The sequence below is a fragment of the Aspergillus eucalypticola genome (assembly GCF_003184535.1).
Source record: "Aspergillus eucalypticola CBS 122712 chromosome Unknown BO83scaffold_1, whole genome shotgun sequence".
Lineage (NCBI taxonomy): Eukaryota > Fungi > Ascomycota > Eurotiomycetes > Eurotiales > Aspergillaceae > Aspergillus > Aspergillus eucalypticola.
In genome coordinates, this window is record NW_020290275.1 from 181,652 (window position 1) to 200,448 (window position 18,797).

An 18,797-nucleotide genomic window follows, 5' to 3' on the forward strand; every position below is an offset into this window, starting at 1 on the left:
CAATGTACTTGACCATGAGAGTGTACTTGGCGTGTTACGCGAGATCCTTCACAGGTAAGGGATATCGAAACATGTTGTCAGATGGAGCACACAGAGATGACACGCCATCGTGCCTCGATCTGACAAATTGGAATAATTGAAGAACTGTGGTATCAGTCCAGGATTTGGACATTGGGTTTATAGTTCAGTGTGGATGGTTTGGCTGAGAGTAGGCACTCCCCAGTACCCGCAATATTTGTCTATACTATCAAGCAAATTTGAGAATAACGTCTAACCTCCTATGGTTTTCCACTCTGAATTCAACGATTAATTCCACCGAGTGTCGAAATGCCTACACAAAAGTGTTCAAAAAGAAGACATACCGAAGACGACTCCTCTCACTGCTCTCTCGGGACGAGTGTGCTGCTCTACAAGACGCCCATCTGGCGTCCCTTCCGAGTGATACTTGCAAGAGGAAGCATCGCTACCGCAGTAAAGGGACTGGTCTGCCTGCGTATGTTGTATGCTCCTGTGGGGATGAGCTCTGGGGCAGGGAAGATGTCCCTGGGTTGAACCAGGCGGCGGTTTTGGGGCATACCTTACTCCGTCATGGTACAGAGGGCGGCTGCGCAGCTTGTATCAAGACTGGTGTCATATTCATGTTCCAAGCCTGGCTTCTGAGTTCCAGCGAAGATCGGGAGCTAATAGTACTTTCGTTGGTTGCGGCTTGTGGGTGTGTTTCAAGGCAGTATTTGCTGTCAACCAGTCAAAAAGCCATTACCCAGGACCTCGCCGTGGAATGCCCGGGGCCATGCCTGCAGCGCACTCTCAGTGGTGCCATGGTATGATGCCTAATAAGGCATTTGATATGCTTGCTGGTGTTGAAGGAGACTTGACAGCTCATTCCGCAAAGGTTTGACGTCACTCCGTGATTCTACAGGGGTGGAGCTTCCGAAAGGGTACGAAGATCTAAGGTCTTATGTCAAGGATATCGCGGCTTTCTATGCCTGCTCAGTTATGACAGGGCCAGACCAGGCCACTGGTCTAGCGGCCCCGATACTGCGCCGGAGCATGATAAACGAGTTACAGTCGCAATTCGATCAAGAAGCTGTTGGCGGAACTTACGATTGTAGCTTCAAGCCTTTTGCGCCTTAGGCCGGGCCTGCTCGCAACAGTGTTTTGCTAAAAGAGGCCCGCAAAGACCGACCAGTCCGACAAACGAAGCTCCCTTCGTTTGAGGCATACCTACGTGAACGGCTGGCCGACGGCTTCTGGTATGCAATGAAAGCAGCAGTCAGCTCTCCAGATGATGACAGGCTCTGTCTCACCCACTCAACCGGAATTCATGAGTATGCCATTGATTCGGCATGTGCATTTAATACTCTGGGCCACGCCCGGGCACTCCAAGAGGATTCACTGTACGGTGCATGCAGTTATGATCGCCAGCCATTTGACCAGCTCCCGGATTCGAGGTCCGATTCTTACGACGATATTATCTTTGCCGCGGGATACTTATCCCTGGAATCATACGTGTGGGGTGCCAATGCGCACCTTGACCTGTTGCGCGGACAAGTCAATCAAACATCTGCTACCCCTCTGCCCGAACACTGGTATGCTCGAGTTTGGCACGATGCACTCTTTGGGCAGTCTACACCTGGGGAGCTATACAAATGGACAGCACGTACAAAAGACCACGGGAGCTTCACTGGGGATCGAGAGTTCACCGAATGTTAGTCTGACTGTAGCTGTCCCGAAAGATACCATAAATATGGTCTAGGAGCAACATTGTTCTGGGCACGAGAAACGTGGTGTGGCGTATCCTGCCCGTCTGCGCCATTTGATGTGTGGATGTTTGGCTCCTTTGTCGACGGTGTACGGGCTATCCTCCGTTGTGGTGAGGGGAAACATAGCCCTGGACTAGAACGAACCGCGTCTGCAGCCTTGCCCGTCCGGAAAGCATGCATTGGCGGGATTGCACAGGTGAGACGTCATATCATACACCTGCTTGTATGGTGTGCCGTCGATCAACGCTCCAAGACCCCAAGGGCTCTGGCCAAGAAGCCAAAGAGTCGCAGAAAATTCTGGGGATTTGTGTGCAAGCCAATCGGTATTGTGACACGAATAGTGGCAGCTCTGAATTTTGCGAAGAAGTCCGTGTTAGTGTCATAGGTGAACAAATTAGGAAAGGCTCGGGCCAACTTTCGGTATATTGAGTGGATTAAGAGGGTAACATACGAGGAACCTCCAAGTTTTCGACTGCTCTACGTAGTGAAGAGTAAAGAGAGGACATTGGAGGGAAGCTGGGGAAGGCATAGACAGTAACCTAGCAAGGATCCTGGCGTCAGACTGAAGCAAACTCACTTGACTTGGTTACTGCACCGAAGCAGTGCTGAGAGAAGTGGACCGGGCCGCTCACTATTAGCGTCTGGCTTCTAAGTCTAAGCTGCATCGTACCACTTCTCAATTGTGGCACCGTGGAGTGCATATCCCCATGGGGAGACATGGAGAACAGCGTCGCAATGTACAGAGTAGCATTGACTATCTGAAAGCGTCGATCATGAGCCAGAGATCATTGAAGCCTGGAAATGTGGAGAGAGAGGAGACGGTGTGCTGCAAGAAAGAAGTTGTGTGGAAGGTGCAGTTGAGAGAGGAAGTCGGGCTGTGGGGAGTCGACGTGGGGACGGCAGCGGCAAGCGATGGGGATGTGGGTGATGGGGGCGGACTGCCAGGCAGAGCAGGTAACTACGGTTTGTGGCACGATTTTACACGGTTATTGTCCGATTGACTAGGCCTGCTATGCACAGTCCTAAGTAGTGAGAATGCTATTGTCTTTAAGGGAAGGTTGGGCCCGATGGTCACGCTCCTTCCTACGTAAAGCCCTCGGTTGTCTATATACGACCTAAGTCAAAAACCAAACCTAACCTCTGTGTAGCCGTATAACCAAAATGTCACCAGGACCTGACGCCAAAAATGCTGGACAGGAAAACACCACGCTGTACATGCGAATTTGATACCACCTAATGGCAGAGAGTAATCCACTGGTCAATAATCTCCTCCATGTCATGCGCAATGCCCCACTGGGAGAACATGCAGCGGAACAGCTTCTGCAACGAGTTCATCTCATACAACAGATTACGCACCGCTCCCATGCCAGGGGGAGAGTCTGTTCGTCCCTCCTCGACAAAACGTCGTGTTTCAGAACCGGTCGACGGGCGAATGGTCTCGCACCCGAGGTTCAGATCAGCGCGCGAAAGCAGAGCGTCCTGCCAGACAATCGTGCGTGGAAGATGAATATTCGCCACACCAGCAAGAGAGAAGACAACGTATATTGTTGTGGCCGAGAACAAAGAGCTTGGCATGTGGATAACATGGGCCCTGCCTCTCGGGAGTTGTTCGACAATATCTTGTATTGCAATAGCGTGCAGCAAAGCACGACGAGCATCTTCAGTATTGACCCATTTGGCCATGTCGAATCCTGGCTTGATGGTTCGGGAGCCTCCGGAAACGTGTTGCGTAATGTCATATCGGGAACAAACATGTCTGCAGAGTACTGTAGAGTTGATCATGGTGTCGAGACATATCGTATGCCAACGCAGAAGAACCTCAAGACGCTCCGGTGCAGAGAGATGAATACTCATGGTTATAGTTTCATGTACTTGAGCCAATGCTCTCCGGACATCAGAACGGCCGGGAACCCCGACGGCAGCAAGATCGCTTTCATCCGAATCCGACACAAGAGACTGTAGGCCTTCTAGGACAACACGTAATGCAAAGGCAGAAAATTGGAAGTCTAGAGGTCGAAAGCTTCCGATGGGAGGAAAGAGGGAGCGGAACACCAACCGGAAGGATGGTTGTTCCACCTTCTGCGTACGCATGATAGCGATCCATTCGTCGACATTGCCGGCATCAAAGGCAGCTTCGCTGCTGGGGAGATGCAGAGGGTTGGCTACATGCCGAGTAGATGCACTGTCACCAGACATCTGCGCGACGAGGCCATCTAATATATGATACGCGAGTAACGCGCGTTGTTGAATCTCTCGAGCTGCCCATGTACGCCATTTGTACTCCTTTTCTGTGCTGGGCGAGTTTGAGAAAGGCACATTCTCCATGGGAAAAGGGTCGGCATCCAGCATCCCACAGTGTCTTGCCCATAGGAAGCCAAGTGGGCGGAAGACCTGACTCGTCGTACGGATAACCCGGTTCTATGAAAGGCAACCATTCAGTATTTGTGGTAAAAGTAACTCTTGCAACTTAAATTCACCTTAGACAAAGCACCGTATATTTGGCCAAGAAGAGCGGTAATGAGGAGCTGTACTCCTTTGCAGACATCGTAAGGGCCTCGATGGGTGATCAACGATTGCCACTAGATGAATGTAAGCACAATAATATTGATGCGGGCGTCTAAGATACTTACGGAGGTCGCTAGAGCAGTATGTGCTAAGCGCCATAAAGCCTCACCCTTAGCTACAGAATCTTTCGGACCCAAGTATAACGACCCCAATGCCATAGCATTGAGAAGAAGAGGATGTGTACACTCGCGGAAAACGAAAGTTGCTCGATGTAGAACTGGGAACGTGGGAATGAACCGCACGAAGAACATATGCAGACATTCATCTAAGAAGACTGATGTTATCGAGGTCGCTTTGATTGCAGCTGTGACACTTGATGACTAGTGATTTGGAAAAAATCAGTTATGGGTAGTAAGACCAAGAGGCCTGGGGAACACCCACCGAACTTGTCACCATCTCGGTGACATCCCGCACGGCCTGGTGGCTTCCACCTGAAGGAATTGTGCCTATTGACGACCCTCTGTCGTCAAACGAATTCGGTGACCCAAAGTTCATCCCATTAACATCTTGTACAACTGGTGGGAAGGGCAAAGCCCCTAATGGCATCTGCCATTGGTCGGTAGCATCGGATGACATGATACTTTGAAAGAGATTCTCTGAGTCAGGCCAAATCAGGGCGAAATCAAGATCGGAAGCTGCATGTTGCAGGCCTGGATGTTGCTCAGCCTGGGACGTCTCCCATGCCTGATTAGATGCAGAGGTAGAGACTATGGGTGGTGCTGGGGCGCGGCTGGCATCCCAGGGCAGAGCATCCAATGTTGTCGTCTGCGGAGGAACATGTACGGAAGATTGCTGTACTTGGGCCTGTTTGGCGTTGGCCGCGCGGGTGTGAAGCTTTTCATGCCGGGTCAGAGCGTCCTGGCGGGCAAAAGGTCGCCGACATTCTTTGCAGATGAAAGGCTTCGATCCCGTATCTTAGGCGCGGCAAGTTAGCCATCATGACTTGCATGGAAGACCTCCCACAATTACTAGGGCGGAATGCAGTGGCGATCATGTCTGCTCAAGCAGGAAGGAAATCAACAATGGCGGTATGCTTACGACAACGTTCATGTCTCTACAAGCCAGCATTAGTGATGTCTCCACATCATAGGATTGGCACTAGACGCAAGTTACCCTCAAATGTTCTGCCTTAGAGAAGCCCTTTTGACAAACGCGGCAAATCAATGTCTTGACCGCCGATGTGGTGGTGGTAGGGGATGATGTGGTTGATTGTGGCATGGCGACTAAAGGAGCCATAAAAATAGATAGATCTAGATCAAGTTGATTCCAACTAATAATGACACACAACCCATCCACGTTACCCAGCGAGCAAGATAGTCGAAGCAAGGGCCAGCCAGCTAGCCAGTCACCACGATAAAGTGGTGATAACGAGGAATAAGCCAAATAAGATACAGGCTGGACAGGCTGGGGGCGAAAGGGGGGGGGAAATCGTGGAGAAGGAGGGAACTAAGCAGGTGGTTTTGTGTCAACAATAGAGAGGAGAAGCCGGCCTGAGTTGTGGGGCAGAAAATGTGGTGGCAACGCTGTTGCCTTGGCTCCTGGCACGTGGACGTTACATAACCGTATCGGTACACGGCGGCCGGGGTTATTTGCCTTGTAGAAGCGCTGAAGCTTGTAAGTTCCTTACGTGTCACACCCCGGCACTTGTTAGCGGCTCTGGAAGACGGACTGGAGTCAAGGGCCAAGGCGTTAAACTCCACTCAACCTCGCTCCTACTCCAGACCCCGTGTCTACGTATTTGGTGTGGGTAATTGGCACCCACCTAATCTTGACTAGCAGTAGCACAACTGTAGTCCCTACTAGACGCGTCCTAAACATCCTTTCCCACAAACTGATCGATCACACCTTGTTTCCCTTCCCCCTTACATCTGCATAGAGCAGACGCAAGTTTGCAGGGCATAGAGCTACTAGTCTTTGATAGTCCACTCTCCCCCAGGCAGACATAAAAATCAATTCCTGGTCACACGGTGATTTCATCATCACATAATGAGATCTGCCCGAGCAGTTACCGTCCGCATATCGCTTGACGCCGGTTGCTTGGCCAATTACTTTGTAATCCGTTTCACTCGGCAAGGTGGCCCCAAGTCTGGTCAGCGGAATAACCGAGATTTGGAGGCAAAACATTGGCCTACCATGTCTCCTCCCCGGAAGGGGTGCATCCACTCCAAAGACTTAACCCGCCGCCGCCATGGCCGAATGGGTCGCTACTAGAACCATTCCGGATTCTGGATCTCCCGAGTCATCCGTAGTCGGGCCCTCGGTTATGCTGCCTCTGGCGGCGATAGACTGTCTGATTTGGTCCGGCCAATGAGCGAATCTTGCGCTATCCTCAATGACAGAACATAGTGACCATTGCTGCTTTCGTGACTGGACTGTGCCGTAGGAATGGAATCCTCCGCATCTTCCCCACGAGTTGCCCCAACAGTACGCGGGACTCGCGGGACTCGTCACTTCCAGGTTTGATCAATCCCCAGGAAGGGTACCACCAGCGCCCCCAGTGATAGGTCAATCCCCCGGTGAGCGTGGAACCCTCCCTCTCTCCCCCCCTCCCCCCCCCGGTTAGGAACATTTTGTGTGAACCGATTAGTTGCATAGGGAGGCACGGCTCTTCCCTCTTAGGCATCACATAGGTTCCCTCCATCTCCTCCTCCTCCTCTCTGTTATTCTTCCGTTCCCTTTCTAGACTCCTGAGACGACCTGCATTTCTTGGATATCTCAAGTGTGTCGTGAGTCTTTAGAAAGAATCGCCACTTTCATTGTCCCACAAGCCCCCAGTTCAGGGTTTTCCTTCTCACAATATGTCTGGGGTCATGGAGATGCACCCGTCTCAGACACCTGCAAAGGAAGATGTCGACTTTGTAGAGAGCACAGAAGCAGGCATCCCATCGACATATGCCGATATCGTGTCTTCTGAACTTTCCAAGGCACACCGTGACTATCTGATGGAACGTCATGGGACATTGGAACTCGATCCTATCCCCAGCATGGATCCTGCGGATCCTTACAATTGGCCGTCGTGGAAGGTATGTGGTGCTGAAGGATCTTCTTGCAGAGGTTGAAAGGTTTCGTGAAGAAGCGGCCATGCTAACGGGTTTTTTCGACGCGTTTTAGAAAATTGCAAATCTTCTCCTAGTAGCTTTTCATGCGTGCATGGGCACTTTTGCGGCAGCAGGCATCATCCCGGCTTACCAAACGTAGGTTCAATTGAAGCCTTCGCATTGCCCTTAAAATACTGACCACAAGACTAGAATTGCAACTGATTTCGGTGTTTCGGTGAACGACGCGAGTTATTTGACCTCCATCCAGATTGCAGTCCTGGGTGTAGCACCAATCTTCTGGAAACCGCTGTCCAACCGCTGGGGACGGCGCCCTATCTTCCTCCTTTCCTTAATCTGCAGTCTCGTCTGTAACGTAGGATGTGCGGAAAGCACTAGTTACGCGTCCACGGCTGTATGTCGGGCTCTGCAGGCTTTCTTCATTTCCCCTGCTTCAGGTAAGACGCAATGCTTCCCCCGTCGTGACAAGGTGTGCTAACGGCTGCGGAAGCGATCGGAAGTGCGGTGGTGATGGAGACGACATTCAAGAAAGACCGAGCTCGGTACATGGGTATATGGACGCTATTGATTACGCTGGGAATCCCCAGCGGGCCCTTCATCTTTGGCTTCGTTACGTATCGGCTGGGCTACCAATGGATTTACTGGATCTTGGCAATTGTAAGTGTTCCCATAACCCGATCGGGTTACTGGTCCAACAATGGAAGAGTCTTCCGCTGACCTAATTTCGACATTCAGATCAACGGTGTCCAGTTCATTTTGTATCTTTTCCTGGGTCCTGAGACCCGGTACATTGGAGGTGACCATGACCCCGAGCAACCTGCTTGGGTACGGGAATATGCTCAGCTCCGACGCATTGACCCTACACCCTTATCGTTCAAGGAGTTCTTCAGACCCCTGGGCATGGTCACGCATCCTTGTATTGCCATTCCCACTGCCGCATACGCCATGGTGTTCTGTCTGGGCAATGTAATGACGACTGTGGAAATCCCCAGTTTGCTGCAGACCAAATTTGATCTGAATGCTGAACAGCTGGGACTCCAATTTCTAGGTCCTATCATCGGATCTCTTTTGGGTGAGCAGCTTGGCGGTGTGTTGTCGGACCGCTGGATGAATTTGCGTGCAAAGAAAATCCACCGCAAGCCGGAACCCGAATACCGCCTGTGGCTCAGTTACATCGGCTTCGCCCTATGCATTGTGGGCTTGATCGTATTCCTTGTCTGCACCCAGGAGTCGACGGAGGGTCACTGGAACGTAAAGCCGGTCGTCGGCATTGCCATCTGCGCTGGTGGCAACCAAATCATAACGACTGTTCTTGTCACGTATGCAGTGGATTGTTACCACAAGGAAGCCGGCAGTGTCGGAGTATACATCACGTTTGTCCGACAAATCTGGGGATTCCTCGGACCGTTCTGGTAAGTATCGGATGCATCCTCTGTGCTGGACACATATGGGCAAATGCTAATCGGTGTCGTTTAGGTTCCCATCCATGTTTGATAGTGTTGGTGTAGCACCGAGTGCTGGCATTTGTGCGGCACTCGTTGCGGGTGTCAGTGTCATTCCGACTATGATCGTACACTGGCAAGGACGGAGCTGGCGTCCGCCCATTGAAGAGTAAACCGATGACACGAATCCCTTTTCATCCTCATTTGCGTTGTTCCTCCTTTCATTCCAACTTTGCATATATCTTTTTCCTCAAAGTCGATTTGGCGTGTTGCTTTCGGAGACGACCTTGGCGAGAATAGACCTTCTAGATGTTAGATATAGATGGCGAGCATGTATATAAACATATCACGATATGAGCGTGCACAGCAGCGAAGCAAACAAAGACACAATATATGAATCCGAAACCTCGATCGAAGTGAACAAGAAACGAATACAACAATAAGAAAAGACAATTAGCAGAAGTATAATCTAGTATAGAAGTATAGAAGAAAAGACCTCAAGCGAAAGGGGAAAAAGAAAAAGGAACCAAAGAACCCAGGGATAAAGAGTTTATCCCTCCCAGGTCCCGCCGTAGTTATATACTCACTCCGAAAAGAGGTAGGGATGGGAATGGAACTAAACCCACATTAAAAAATTTCGACATAAGTTTTTATTAGTAGTAGATAACTAGCTATTCGATGGATCACGGCACTTTTGATTCGAGAGCTGCCAAAGCGACTCCCCCCGAAAAAGTGGCCCGTCCGATACTATGGTTTGATAGTATCGGCAAAGCGAAGGGGGAATGTAAATGAATAGCACCCGTAGTGGTGTGGTTGTTGCTGCTAGTGTCAGACCACGCCTACATTGTGCAGTTACTGGCCCGATCGGCTGGCCCGATGTCCGCCGATGTTAGCTGCTATCGGGAAGGATTCACGGCGTCCGGTTCGCTACTTGCGCCTTTACGGGATGCTTGCACGGGATTTATTGCATTGCCGGGATGTCTTTAATTTTTATTATTCGTTCACTTCGATACAATTTCTTATTGCAAATTATAGACATAGAAATCTATGCATTTACTGATCTACAAGCTGTCAGGAAGAAATCAGCACATGGCCCGATTACTTGGCTTTCTCAAGCTACTACTAGTTACTTGCTGACTGGCCAGCAATGCAAGGTTACTCCCGAAAGTTAACCACAAAACTCCGGTTCGGACTGGTCACGCAGGCGTAGTAGCGGAATTGATTTACTCCGCTAGGATAAGATTTTATCCTTTCCTGCAGGTGTTGGCTGATTTTGTGTATGTGAATCGGCAATTCGTAGTGCAGTTTTGAGAAGCTTACATTTTGAGGACGAGTTTCATTTATCCATCCGTCCATGCAGTGATGATAGTGAAGGGATGGGTAAGGAGTTACACGGGGAAGACTACGTGGATTATTTTACGGATTTTTGTTGTTGCTTCCAGGATGCTTTCTAGGTCTTCAAGGAGTTGGTAGTTTAGTGCCTGAGGTCTTTACTTAGACTTGGTGTTCTGGGATCGGGCTTGACTCTTTCCTCCTTGTCAGCTGCCTTCTTCTCCTTGCTTCTGTCCTGGCTTCCGGCCTGCAGCAGCTAGCTGCAAATGCATGAGTCCTGGGCAAAAGCTTGAAAAGTGGCCGATTGTGGGGACCTTAGTCAGCGTGGGGTGTGGATGTGGGTGGTTTGCCTCCCGCCCACATCTGTTGAGTTTGTTGTCATTTCTCGGAGGATTATGGCGACAATGTGATGACTCCTTGCATCATAGGACTTGTCACCTGGCTTCATTATAGTTACGCATGCAATTATACATTGGAACAATGAACCTGTTCATTGGTATCCGTACAGTATATACATCTCTATGCTATTCTTGTATAGTAGTATGTCTCATCATAATCCGTAAATCCCCCACCCGTCTCATAGTACCATTATCATAGTGTTCATGCCTGGTTCTCAATCTTCGTGATGAGGGTGCCGACGTGAGGCTGCAGCTCGACGGCGAACTCGTCGCCGTGCTTGAAGAATTCCTTGGGGTTCTTGGCGGCGCCAACACCGGGGGGAGTACCGGTAAGGATGATAGTACCGGCAGGCAGGGTGGTGCCCTGGGACAGGAAGCTGACGAGCTGGGCCACGTTGAAGATCAGGTCACTGTTCGAAGTCGCTAGTCAGCTTTTGTTCTTGGTACACAAAATTTGAATGTTAGAAATGGAGGACATACGTCAAGGGGCAATCCTGAAGGACCTTTCCGTTCTTCGATCCACGAATGTGGAACTTGCTGGCATCGGGAACCTGAGCAGCGGAGACGAGGACGGGACCTGTGAGAGTTCATCCATCAGCACGAATTGCAATAACACTTTTGTAAAAAGGGTGAGCTATACCGATCGGGCAAGAAGTGTCAAAGCCCTTGGAGAAGCACCATTGGCTCTGGTTCATCTGGTACGTGCGGCTAGAGATATCGTTGGCCGCGGTATATCCGAGCACGTAGTCGAGGGCCTCGGCCTCGCTGACATCCTTCGCATCACGACCGATCACAATGACCATCTCCGACTCATAGTCACCCGTGTTATCGATCTGGGTGAGCTTGGGCAGAACGGTCGGGGCGGGCCAGGGGTCCGACAGGGCAGTCGAGGGCTTCATGAAGAGAGTGGGAACATCGGGGATAGACAGCTTCATCTCAGCGGCGTGGGAGACATACTGCGCGATCGGTCAGTTTCTTGCGCACCCACTAGACAGCCGTGCTGCGATCAATGTTGAACCTACGTTCAGTCCAATGCATCTGATGGAGCCGACTTCGCTCTGCGCCAGAGGCGAGAGAATGCGCTCAATGGTCTCGGTCGAGTCGGTCTTCTGGCCGGGGCTGAGGACGGAGCTACCGGAGAAAGGGCGCACAGCGACATCCTTGCCCTGGTAGACGGCCAATCCAACATCTACAGCGGCGTCGACGGGCTCACCGATCAGAACCTTAGAAGGGTTCGACTTGGGGACGAAGCGCACGAGGCCTGGATGGCGTTAGCAACACAGCTGCAGAAGCAAGGTCGAGTCCACATACGCGAGAAGGTAGATGCGACCTTGGACATGATGAGCTTTTGTGAAGAAATAGGGGGAATTGATGAACAACAGAAATGCAAAGTCAGGGAGCAGGGATCAATTGAGGCGATGTCTCTTTTGAAGTACGCTCACGGGATATTTCTACCCCGATATCGTCGCGGGGTGCAGTTCTGGTGGCCGGCCGGGAAGCTCAATGCGCGCGGGGTGGGGGGGCAAGCAAAGTGGGAGGGGCAATCCCTCAACTGCCTTTGCCGGTGGGAACCGATCCGTTTCTCAGCAGCCAGTCCGCATTCGACTTTCTTCGCAAGAACCAAACACTTGCTCCCCTCCAGGACTTGACTTCAACGCTTTCGATTTCCGAGCCTCGGGCGAAAGCCGGCGGCGAATACGCTAAACAGCCCACTTCCCCACGACAACGTGGGGATGTCGCCCGCGGCCTGTCGTGCCGGTTGAACTGCGAAATCGCATGCTCTCCGTTTAAAAGCGAACAGTGTCGCAGTCGTCGAGTCTGTTTCAAGTCATTCAGAAAACTACTTTGCACATAACCTGTCACAATGTCTGCTCCCAAGGGACCCTTCAAGCTCGTCACTGTCAACACTGCTCCCGAGAGAGCCAAGCGCCTCATCGGACGGGTTGCTGAGGCCCTTTCGGACCGTTACACCATCATCCACATTGACAACTGCGAGAGTAAGTACCTGTGACCTCGAAGTCCTTTGCGGGATTTAGTGATGGTTGATACTAACTGAGCTTGCGAACAGAGATCGACGAAGTCGAGTCCAAGGTCAAGCAGCACATGCCTGATGTCCTGGTATGTTCTCTTCATCTGAGCTTCCTGTACAATGCGGGGTAAAGCGACTACGGTTATGATGGCTCGTGTCTAACTTCCTCTGCAGTTCAGCGCCTCCATGTGGTCCGCCGAGCAGGCCAACGAGATCCACTCCATTGCCCGGTCGATCAAGCCCGACATCAAGCTGCACGCTATCCCCGAGGGTCTCCAGGTCGAGCGCGGTCCCGACGCTATTGTTGAATACCTTTGCGAGAAGGTCCCTCCTCTTCTGGACGCCTAGATATGAGGTGTCAGTGTACCAGTTTTAGGAATAAGCGGGGGATATCATGGTGGATATGACGACAATATCTATGTCTTGTATATAAATTTACTTCGAAGAAGCTCCCGAAATAGACGATTTACGATTTTCGAGTGTTGAATAGTAAAAAGAGAACCACCCTAGAGCGCGTATTCAGACGTGACAAGTACACATAGTATGGGACAACATGGCTGTCTCACAAACTTCTGCGAACTTCAGCTAAATTGGTGCAATGTGGAAGTAACGGAGTCAAGCTGGCGTGTGCAGTATGGAAGATGGGTTCCTGCCAAATGTCGTTCTGACTGAAGAACCACCATCTCAATTCGCAAACTGTAAGTCCCCGGATATGATTTCCCGGCTGTTTTCGCGTCGTACGATCATTTAGAGGCCTAAGCGTAATTAGGAAGTGCGCTGTTGCAGCGAGACGCTCCGACTAATATCCGAAGTGAGGGGTCCAGCATAGTAATTCCATCATTGTTTGGTGACTGAAGTTGGGCATATCGGTAGTAGAGAGCGATGATGCAATTTATCGATATATATATTGACGCGAGATCAGATAAGATCCAAGTGTACTCATGCCCCTACAATCATTCCACTACCACAATCACTCCATCACCAATGCAATAACAGCAGTACAACGTAGCACAAACCAAAACCATTCCCCAGACAAAAAGCAAACGACAACTTACCTCCGACATATATACCCCTGTCAAGCCAAGACATCCGGATATTGCTGCACGACAATCCCATTAAGCCGACGGGACAACGGCAAAACCACCTCCCCAGCTGCTTAGTCATATCCCCAAGGCAGTTGCTGATCTTCAATGCTTAAATGCACCAAACTCAAGATAAACCCTCAGATCAATCGCAGTTCTCAGATAGCATCGTCATCACCATCATACTCGCCACTCACAATCATGCTCCAACCAATCCGTACTACCTTTCGAAGCGCCGCCCAGGGCGCCCGCTTATTCTCCACATCACGAGGCCTCCGAACAGACCTGTCCTACCAGGTGTTTGGGCCCGAGAAAGCCGATGTTATTGATCGGAGTCCTATCATCTTCCTTCATGGACTGTTCGGCTCGAAACAGAATAACCGGGGTATTAGCAAGTAAGCATTCTCTTTGTCAATCGATTGTCCCCAGAAGACGAACATCCAGTGACAAGGAAAGCTACTAACCACCATGCAGGGCACTGGCACGTGATCTGAAACGTGAGATCTTCACAGTGGTGTGTAACCAGTTATGAAGAAGAAGAAATTTGGAATCAAAGCAGTGATTCATATTTGTGTTTGTTCTTTCAGGATCTCCGCAACCATGGCCAATCTTTCCACGCCCAAGAACACAACTACTCCGTCATGGCCGAAGACGTGATCAAGTTCATCCAGCAGCTGAAGCTAGACAAGGCCGTCCTGATCGGCCACTCGATGTATGTCATGGCCTACTTACTACATATGCCTCCGATACTCCATACACATTCAGAAGAATGCATATGAAGACAAACAAAACAAAACGGCTAAACTAATGGACATTAACAAACAGGGGCGCCAAAACCGCCATGACAGTTGCCCTCGATTCACCCAAGTTAGTCTCGGCTCTTGTACCGGTTGACAACGCCCCCGTGAATGCACCCCTGAAGAGCGATTTTGGCCTCTACGTTCGTGGCATGCAGCATGTCGAGGCTGCCAATGTGACTAAGCAGTCTGAGGCTGATGAGATCCTCAAGGGATATGAGGAGGTAAGTCCGAGAAGTGAACATTTGCAAACTGAACTCAATGTGTGCACATAACAATCAACTAAACTAATGTGACAGTCCCTCCCCATCCGCCAATTCCTCCTCACCAACCTGGTCCGCTCGACAGAAGATCAAACCATGAAATTCCGTGTCCCGCTCGCCGTCCTCGGCGAAGCCATCCCCGGTATGGCTGACTTCCCGTACCGGGAGCCGGGATCTGTCTCGTATGAGGGCCCTACGCTGTTTGTGAGGGGCACGAAGAGCAGATATGTCAGCGATGAGTCGGTGCCGACGATTAAGAAGTTCTTCCCCAATGCTAGCGTTGCGGATGTGGAGGCTGGGCATTGGTTGATTTCGGAGAATCCGGAAGGGTTCAGGCAAGGTGAGTAGTAGTATTTGATTCTAATCTATCTAATTGAGTAGGATGATTTGCTGATGTGTGTGCTTTTTGCTTAATAGCTGTTCTGAAGTTCCTTCAGGAGGCTCCTTGATTGATTGCTACAGTCATGCTTGGTTTGATGGATGGATGTATAAACAGACCAGACAGAACTGACTCAGACTCCACTTGTACATTCTTGCTTATGTGCAGGTCCCTTTTCCCCCTACCTCCGTGACCTTTAAAGAAAAGAAAAGACTATTGAATAGAAGAGAGTAAGAAAGGTCTGGGCTTACGGCGCCCAGGACCACAAAGAGAGTGGAGGAGAAAAATAAGGAAAAAGAATTATTGACAAAGGGGATATCCAGCAGAATTGAAACCAACTTTTCCTTCTTCTTTCTTCAGACTAACGACTGATTCATAACATTCGTAATCTCGTGATGTGTACTGCTTCAGAATGCTCCCTCCAGGGGGGTAACCTTTAGCTTTATACACCTACAACCCCCCTTCAGTCAATCGTTATTACATTGCCTGATGCCTGCGGTCCTTTATTCTTTTGTAGTTTCCGCTTCTTTCCCTTCTTTTTCTTGCTTTTCCTGTCGGTTGATGGCCCGGCGTCTCCTCCTGCAGTAGAGCCTGCAGCATTGGAAGTCGGTGATTCGGGCCGACTTAAGCTGGAAAGATCCTCGTCGGATGCATTATTAGATGTAATAGGCCGTTTCCTCTTCCTCTCTTTTAGGGCACGTGCTGGGGTTGTTTCAGCCATGCTCATGAACCTGGCGACCTCGGAATCCTGATCGTTGGCTTCATCCTCATCTTTCATTGCATTGGGATTGTCTTCTTGCTGAGGGGGCGCTTCTAGTTGTGGGGGTTGCTGGCTGCTCTCGACCAGTTTCATTAGGCCATCCACCCTTTCAGTTAGACCTGTAAGATTCTTCGACGTCGAGCCTTCCAGTAGCTTATGTTCTTCCACAACATTCTGATATTTTTCGAGCGTGGAGGTTTCTAGTTGACAAACACGATCAAGTACTGCTTTGAGCTCATCTGGACAGGCTTTCAACACCTTCAAGTCGTCTTCATTGCTCGATTGGATCTCACAAAGTTTCTTTGCGAGGTCTTCTTGAGCTTCGACAAGAGCTTTAAGCTGATCGTGTTCCTCCTGGGTTCTGACGAGTCTCCCAGCCAATGTTTTCTGTTCGTCAATCAAAGACTTGATCTGCCTCCGTATCTTGTCTTGTTGAGAATCAGAAAATCTATCAAGTAGCTTCTTCTGTTCATCTGCCAGAGCCCTGACCTGATCTTGCAGGCCCTCCTCCTGATATACAGACAGACTTTTTGCCAGGTTTTCCTGCTTATCAGCTAGCTCCTTAACTTGTTCTCTCCAATCGTCATTCTGCGAGTTGCTGAAACCCTTCATTAACTCCTCCTGTTTCACGGCAAGGGCTCGGACTTGACCCGGTAGATCATTGGCCTTCTGGAATTCAGAACATATTTTCTCAAGTTCCGTTTGCCTTTCGGCAATGGCGTGGAGCTGCATGTGCAGGTTGTTTCTGCCCGTTGTTAGGTCGTCGTGGAGCAGTTGATCCTTTGCCTCGCGCGACTCGACGTATCCGTCAAGTTTGTTCGTATGTTCATCAATCTTTGCCGCCAGAGATGTCAGATCATTCTGCATTTGCCGCAGATCATCAGCGGTGAGCCAACGGTTCTGGTTTTGAGCGGTAAGTCGCTCCCAGACCGGGGCGAGCGACTGGGAGAGATTGGTCTGTTGGCTCCTCAGGCGATTGATTTCCTCCATTCTCAAAGCCATGTCTTTCTGCGTCTGTTCCACCAAATTCACCTGATGCACGTGCAGACGTTCTGTTATCGCTTTCAGTGGAGGAATATCCCGCTCAAACCATGCTCTAATGAGGTTTATTTGTTCTGTCAGCTGCGCGGTTGATGGGTACATCTCTTGCATGGCCACCACCATGTGTTTCACAATGGTATCCGTAGATAGATTGTTGTACCGAGTTTCGAGGGAATGTAATGCAACTCTCAGAGTTTCCACCATATTTTGCATGTTCGTAAGTCCGGACGCAATCCCTTGAATATGAGCCTGAACCCCAGCGGGGTTTGCTACTGCTTGAGCTTGGCTCAGGCCTTTCAGCTCCTCGCTGACCCGGGCATAGTCGCTCCTAATCTGTTCGAATTCTTGGGCGCCTCTATCCCACACTTTTTTGAGATCCTCGATTTCCTTGAATTGGAAGTCGTCTTTCATCTGTTGTATTGTTTGCAATCCTTGAAGCTGATCTTCCATTTGTTTGATGCGACGCTCGTGCTGTCCCGAGAGTTGCCCTTCCAGCTTTTGTAATCGGGACGCCAGTTCTTCAGACTTGGCTGAAGGCTCAGGCGCAGTTACTACAGCAGGGGAGGGGAGCCGGTTATTCTTCTCTTCGACCGAAGTTAGGCGTGCTGTAAGCGATGTCAACGATCGTGTGTTCTCCATGCTCCGGGTGTCCTGTTGCCGGCGATGATCGTCCATACTCTTGTCCATCCTTTTCAAATGATCGGAGCATTCACGCTGGGACTCCTGCAAGACTTCGATCTGCCTGGTCAAGTCCGAGGTCTGCTTCCTTAACTCATCCATCTGTGTCTTGGAAGCGGCCGAGTTGATTTCTTGCTCCTTCGATGCCAACGTGGTTTCTAGATCCGCGGTTATTTTGGTGACACGCTCAGCATTCTCTCTGGCAAGTTTCGCGTGATATGAGGTAGCCTTCTCAAGCGAGTTAACCCTATCTTGCAGGCTAATGAATGAGCCGACCTTATCCTGCACCGCCGACATCTTGCCCTCCAGGTTGATGTTGTAGTCATGCAGCCTTATGATATCCTTCTTCGCATGTTGTACCTCACTTTGTAGTTGATTTACCCTGGTTAGGGGCTCCAGTGACATGATCGAGCTAAATTTGGCTTTCAAAGCATTCTCCAGGTCTCTGTAGTCGTTGGCATGCTTCTCGAGGGATTTATCAAGCTGAGCCAGATCAGCGTCCTCTTCCTCCTTGGACTGCTGGAAAAAGGCTGTAGTGGACGGAAAACTAGAGTGGACTTTAGCTTTCCTAAGGAGGGCATCGGTGGCATCTCTCTTCTTCTTAAGCCTCTCCTGTTCGGATTTGCCGTTGGCAGCAATCACGGCGGCTTGGACCAGGTCGGAGATCCCACGTATGAATTGATCGGCAGTAGCATTTTGGGCATCGACGGGCGAGGAGCTTCCGACCGTCTGGGATCCAGGTCTGAAGCGCGTAGGGGAGGCGCTTGAAGTAGCATCCACAGAGGGAGGGCGATTCAGGGGCGGCCTGGCTAAGGGTCTGGCGAGACGGGGGTCACGCGTAGCACCGGCGTCTGTATCCATATCACGACGTCACAAGGGTTCAGTTGGCCTGACAATCAAATCCAATTATTTGACAACATCCCATGTGCCTTGCGCAACGTAGATGAAGGAAGCCAGGAGGGGGAAATTGATTATTAAAGGGGTGGAAGGAGGGGCTTGAGGTAAGACAAGTACACGATAGATAGATAGAAAAGGTAAATGTGATTGATTGAATTCAAGCCCCAAATGGAAAAACGCCTACATTAACGTAATGAATGGGAATGAAGACGGCGCGATGGTAACCGCGACATTGGCGGGACAACGGGGGAATAGAGAAGGTCGACAGGCCGAGTCCAGACACATATCATTCTCCTATTGTTCTATATGTATACT

At 50.3% G+C, this 18,797-nt stretch overlaps 7 protein-coding genes across 7 annotated transcripts; 4 read left to right on the forward strand and 3 right to left on the reverse strand.

The window, feature by feature from the left end:
- Positions 1-327: 327 nt before the first annotated feature.
- BO83DRAFT_442602 (uncharacterized protein) lies at positions 328-1,713 on the forward strand (the record flags this gene model as incomplete). The annotated part of the gene is made up of 3 exons (XM_025536422.1): positions 328-493; positions 558-892; positions 1,135-1,713. The coding sequence occupies 3 exons, from the start codon at positions 328-330 to the stop codon at positions 1,711-1,713; spliced, it is 1,080 nt and encodes a 359-aa protein (XP_025393090.1).
- Positions 1,714-2,996: 1,283 nt separating this feature from the next.
- BO83DRAFT_394613 (C2H2 type zinc finger domain protein) lies at positions 2,997-5,322 on the reverse strand (the record flags this gene model as incomplete). Its single annotated transcript, XM_025533023.1, has 5 exons — positions 2,997-4,181; positions 4,241-4,342; positions 4,394-4,648; positions 4,710-5,242; positions 5,298-5,322. The coding sequence occupies 5 exons, from the start codon at positions 5,320-5,322 to the stop codon at positions 2,997-2,999; spliced, it is 2,100 nt and encodes a 699-aa protein (XP_025393091.1).
- A 1,560-nt stretch (positions 5,323-6,882) lies between these two features.
- BO83DRAFT_413077 (putative MFS transporter) lies at positions 6,883-8,999 on the forward strand (the record flags this gene model as incomplete). The annotated part of the gene is made up of 6 exons (XM_025534460.1): positions 6,883-7,351; positions 7,440-7,522; positions 7,577-7,821; positions 7,875-8,041; positions 8,120-8,796; positions 8,861-8,999. The coding sequence occupies exons 1-6, from the start codon at positions 7,127-7,129 to the stop codon at positions 8,997-8,999; spliced, it is 1,536 nt and encodes a 511-aa protein (XP_025393092.1). The 5' UTR covers positions 6,883-7,126.
- Positions 9,000-10,739: 1,740 nt separating this feature from the next.
- On the reverse strand, positions 10,740-11,999 carry BO83DRAFT_1424 (fumarylacetoacetate hydrolase family protein). Its single transcript, XM_025526179.1, has 5 exons — positions 11,868-11,999; positions 11,579-11,817; positions 11,197-11,512; positions 11,037-11,133; positions 10,740-10,966 (listed from the first exon to the last, which is right to left on the reverse strand). Exons 1-5 carry the CDS (start codon positions 11,893-11,895, stop codon positions 10,759-10,761), a joined length of 888 nt encoding a protein of 295 aa, XP_025393093.1. The 5' UTR covers positions 11,896-11,999; the 3' UTR covers positions 10,740-10,758.
- A 421-nt stretch (positions 12,000-12,420) lies between these two features.
- On the forward strand, positions 12,421-12,933 carry BO83DRAFT_422133 (uncharacterized protein; the record flags this gene model as incomplete). The annotated part of the gene is made up of 3 exons (XM_025535022.1): positions 12,421-12,553; positions 12,625-12,674; positions 12,760-12,933. 3 exons carry the CDS (start codon positions 12,421-12,423, stop codon positions 12,931-12,933), a joined length of 357 nt encoding a protein of 118 aa, XP_025393094.1.
- A 613-nt stretch (positions 12,934-13,546) lies between these two features.
- Positions 13,547-15,442, forward strand: BO83DRAFT_373912 (putative alpha/beta hydrolase). The gene is made up of 6 exons (XM_025530070.1): positions 13,547-14,062; positions 14,142-14,181; positions 14,255-14,379; positions 14,493-14,688; positions 14,764-15,067; positions 15,145-15,442. Exons 1-6 carry the CDS (start codon positions 13,776-13,778, stop codon positions 15,174-15,176), a joined length of 984 nt encoding a protein of 327 aa, XP_025393095.1. The 5' UTR covers positions 13,547-13,775; the 3' UTR covers positions 15,177-15,442.
- BO83DRAFT_1576 (uncharacterized protein) lies at positions 15,141-18,678 on the reverse strand. Its single transcript, XM_025526290.1, has one exon. It carries the CDS (start codon positions 18,444-18,446, stop codon positions 15,570-15,572), a length of 2,877 nt encoding a protein of 958 aa, XP_025393096.1. The 5' UTR covers positions 18,447-18,678; the 3' UTR covers positions 15,141-15,569.
- Positions 18,679-18,797: the final 119 nt, after the last annotated feature.

Bases quoted from the DNA above. Each gene is read 5' to 3' on its own strand.
- BO83DRAFT_1424 (XM_025526179.1), bottom strand. From the start codon at position 11,895: ATGTCCAAGGTCGCATCTACCTTCTCGC. The intron at 11,818-11,867 runs GTATGTGGACTC...AACGCCATCCAG, and splicing joins GGTCGCATCTACCTTCTCGC to GCCTCGTGCGCTTCGTCCCC. The intron at 10,967-11,036 runs GTATGTCCTCCA...GACTTCGAACAG, and splicing joins CTTCAGGATTGCCCCTTGAC to TGACCTGATCTTCAACGTGG.
- BO83DRAFT_373912 (XM_025530070.1), top strand. From the start codon at position 13,776: ATGCTTAAATGCACCAAACTCAAGATAAACCCTCAGATCAATCGCAGT. The intron at 14,380-14,492 runs GTATGTCATGGC...ATTAACAAACAG, and splicing joins GTCCTGATCGGCCACTCGAT to GGGCGCCAAAACCGCCATGA. The intron at 15,068-15,144 runs GTGAGTAGTAGT...TTTGCTTAATAG, and splicing joins TCCGGAAGGGTTCAGGCAAG to CTGTTCTGAAGTTCCTTCAG.
- BO83DRAFT_1576 (XM_025526290.1), bottom strand. From the start codon at position 18,446: ATGGATACAGACGCCGGTGCTACGCGTGACCCCCGTCTCGCCAGACCC.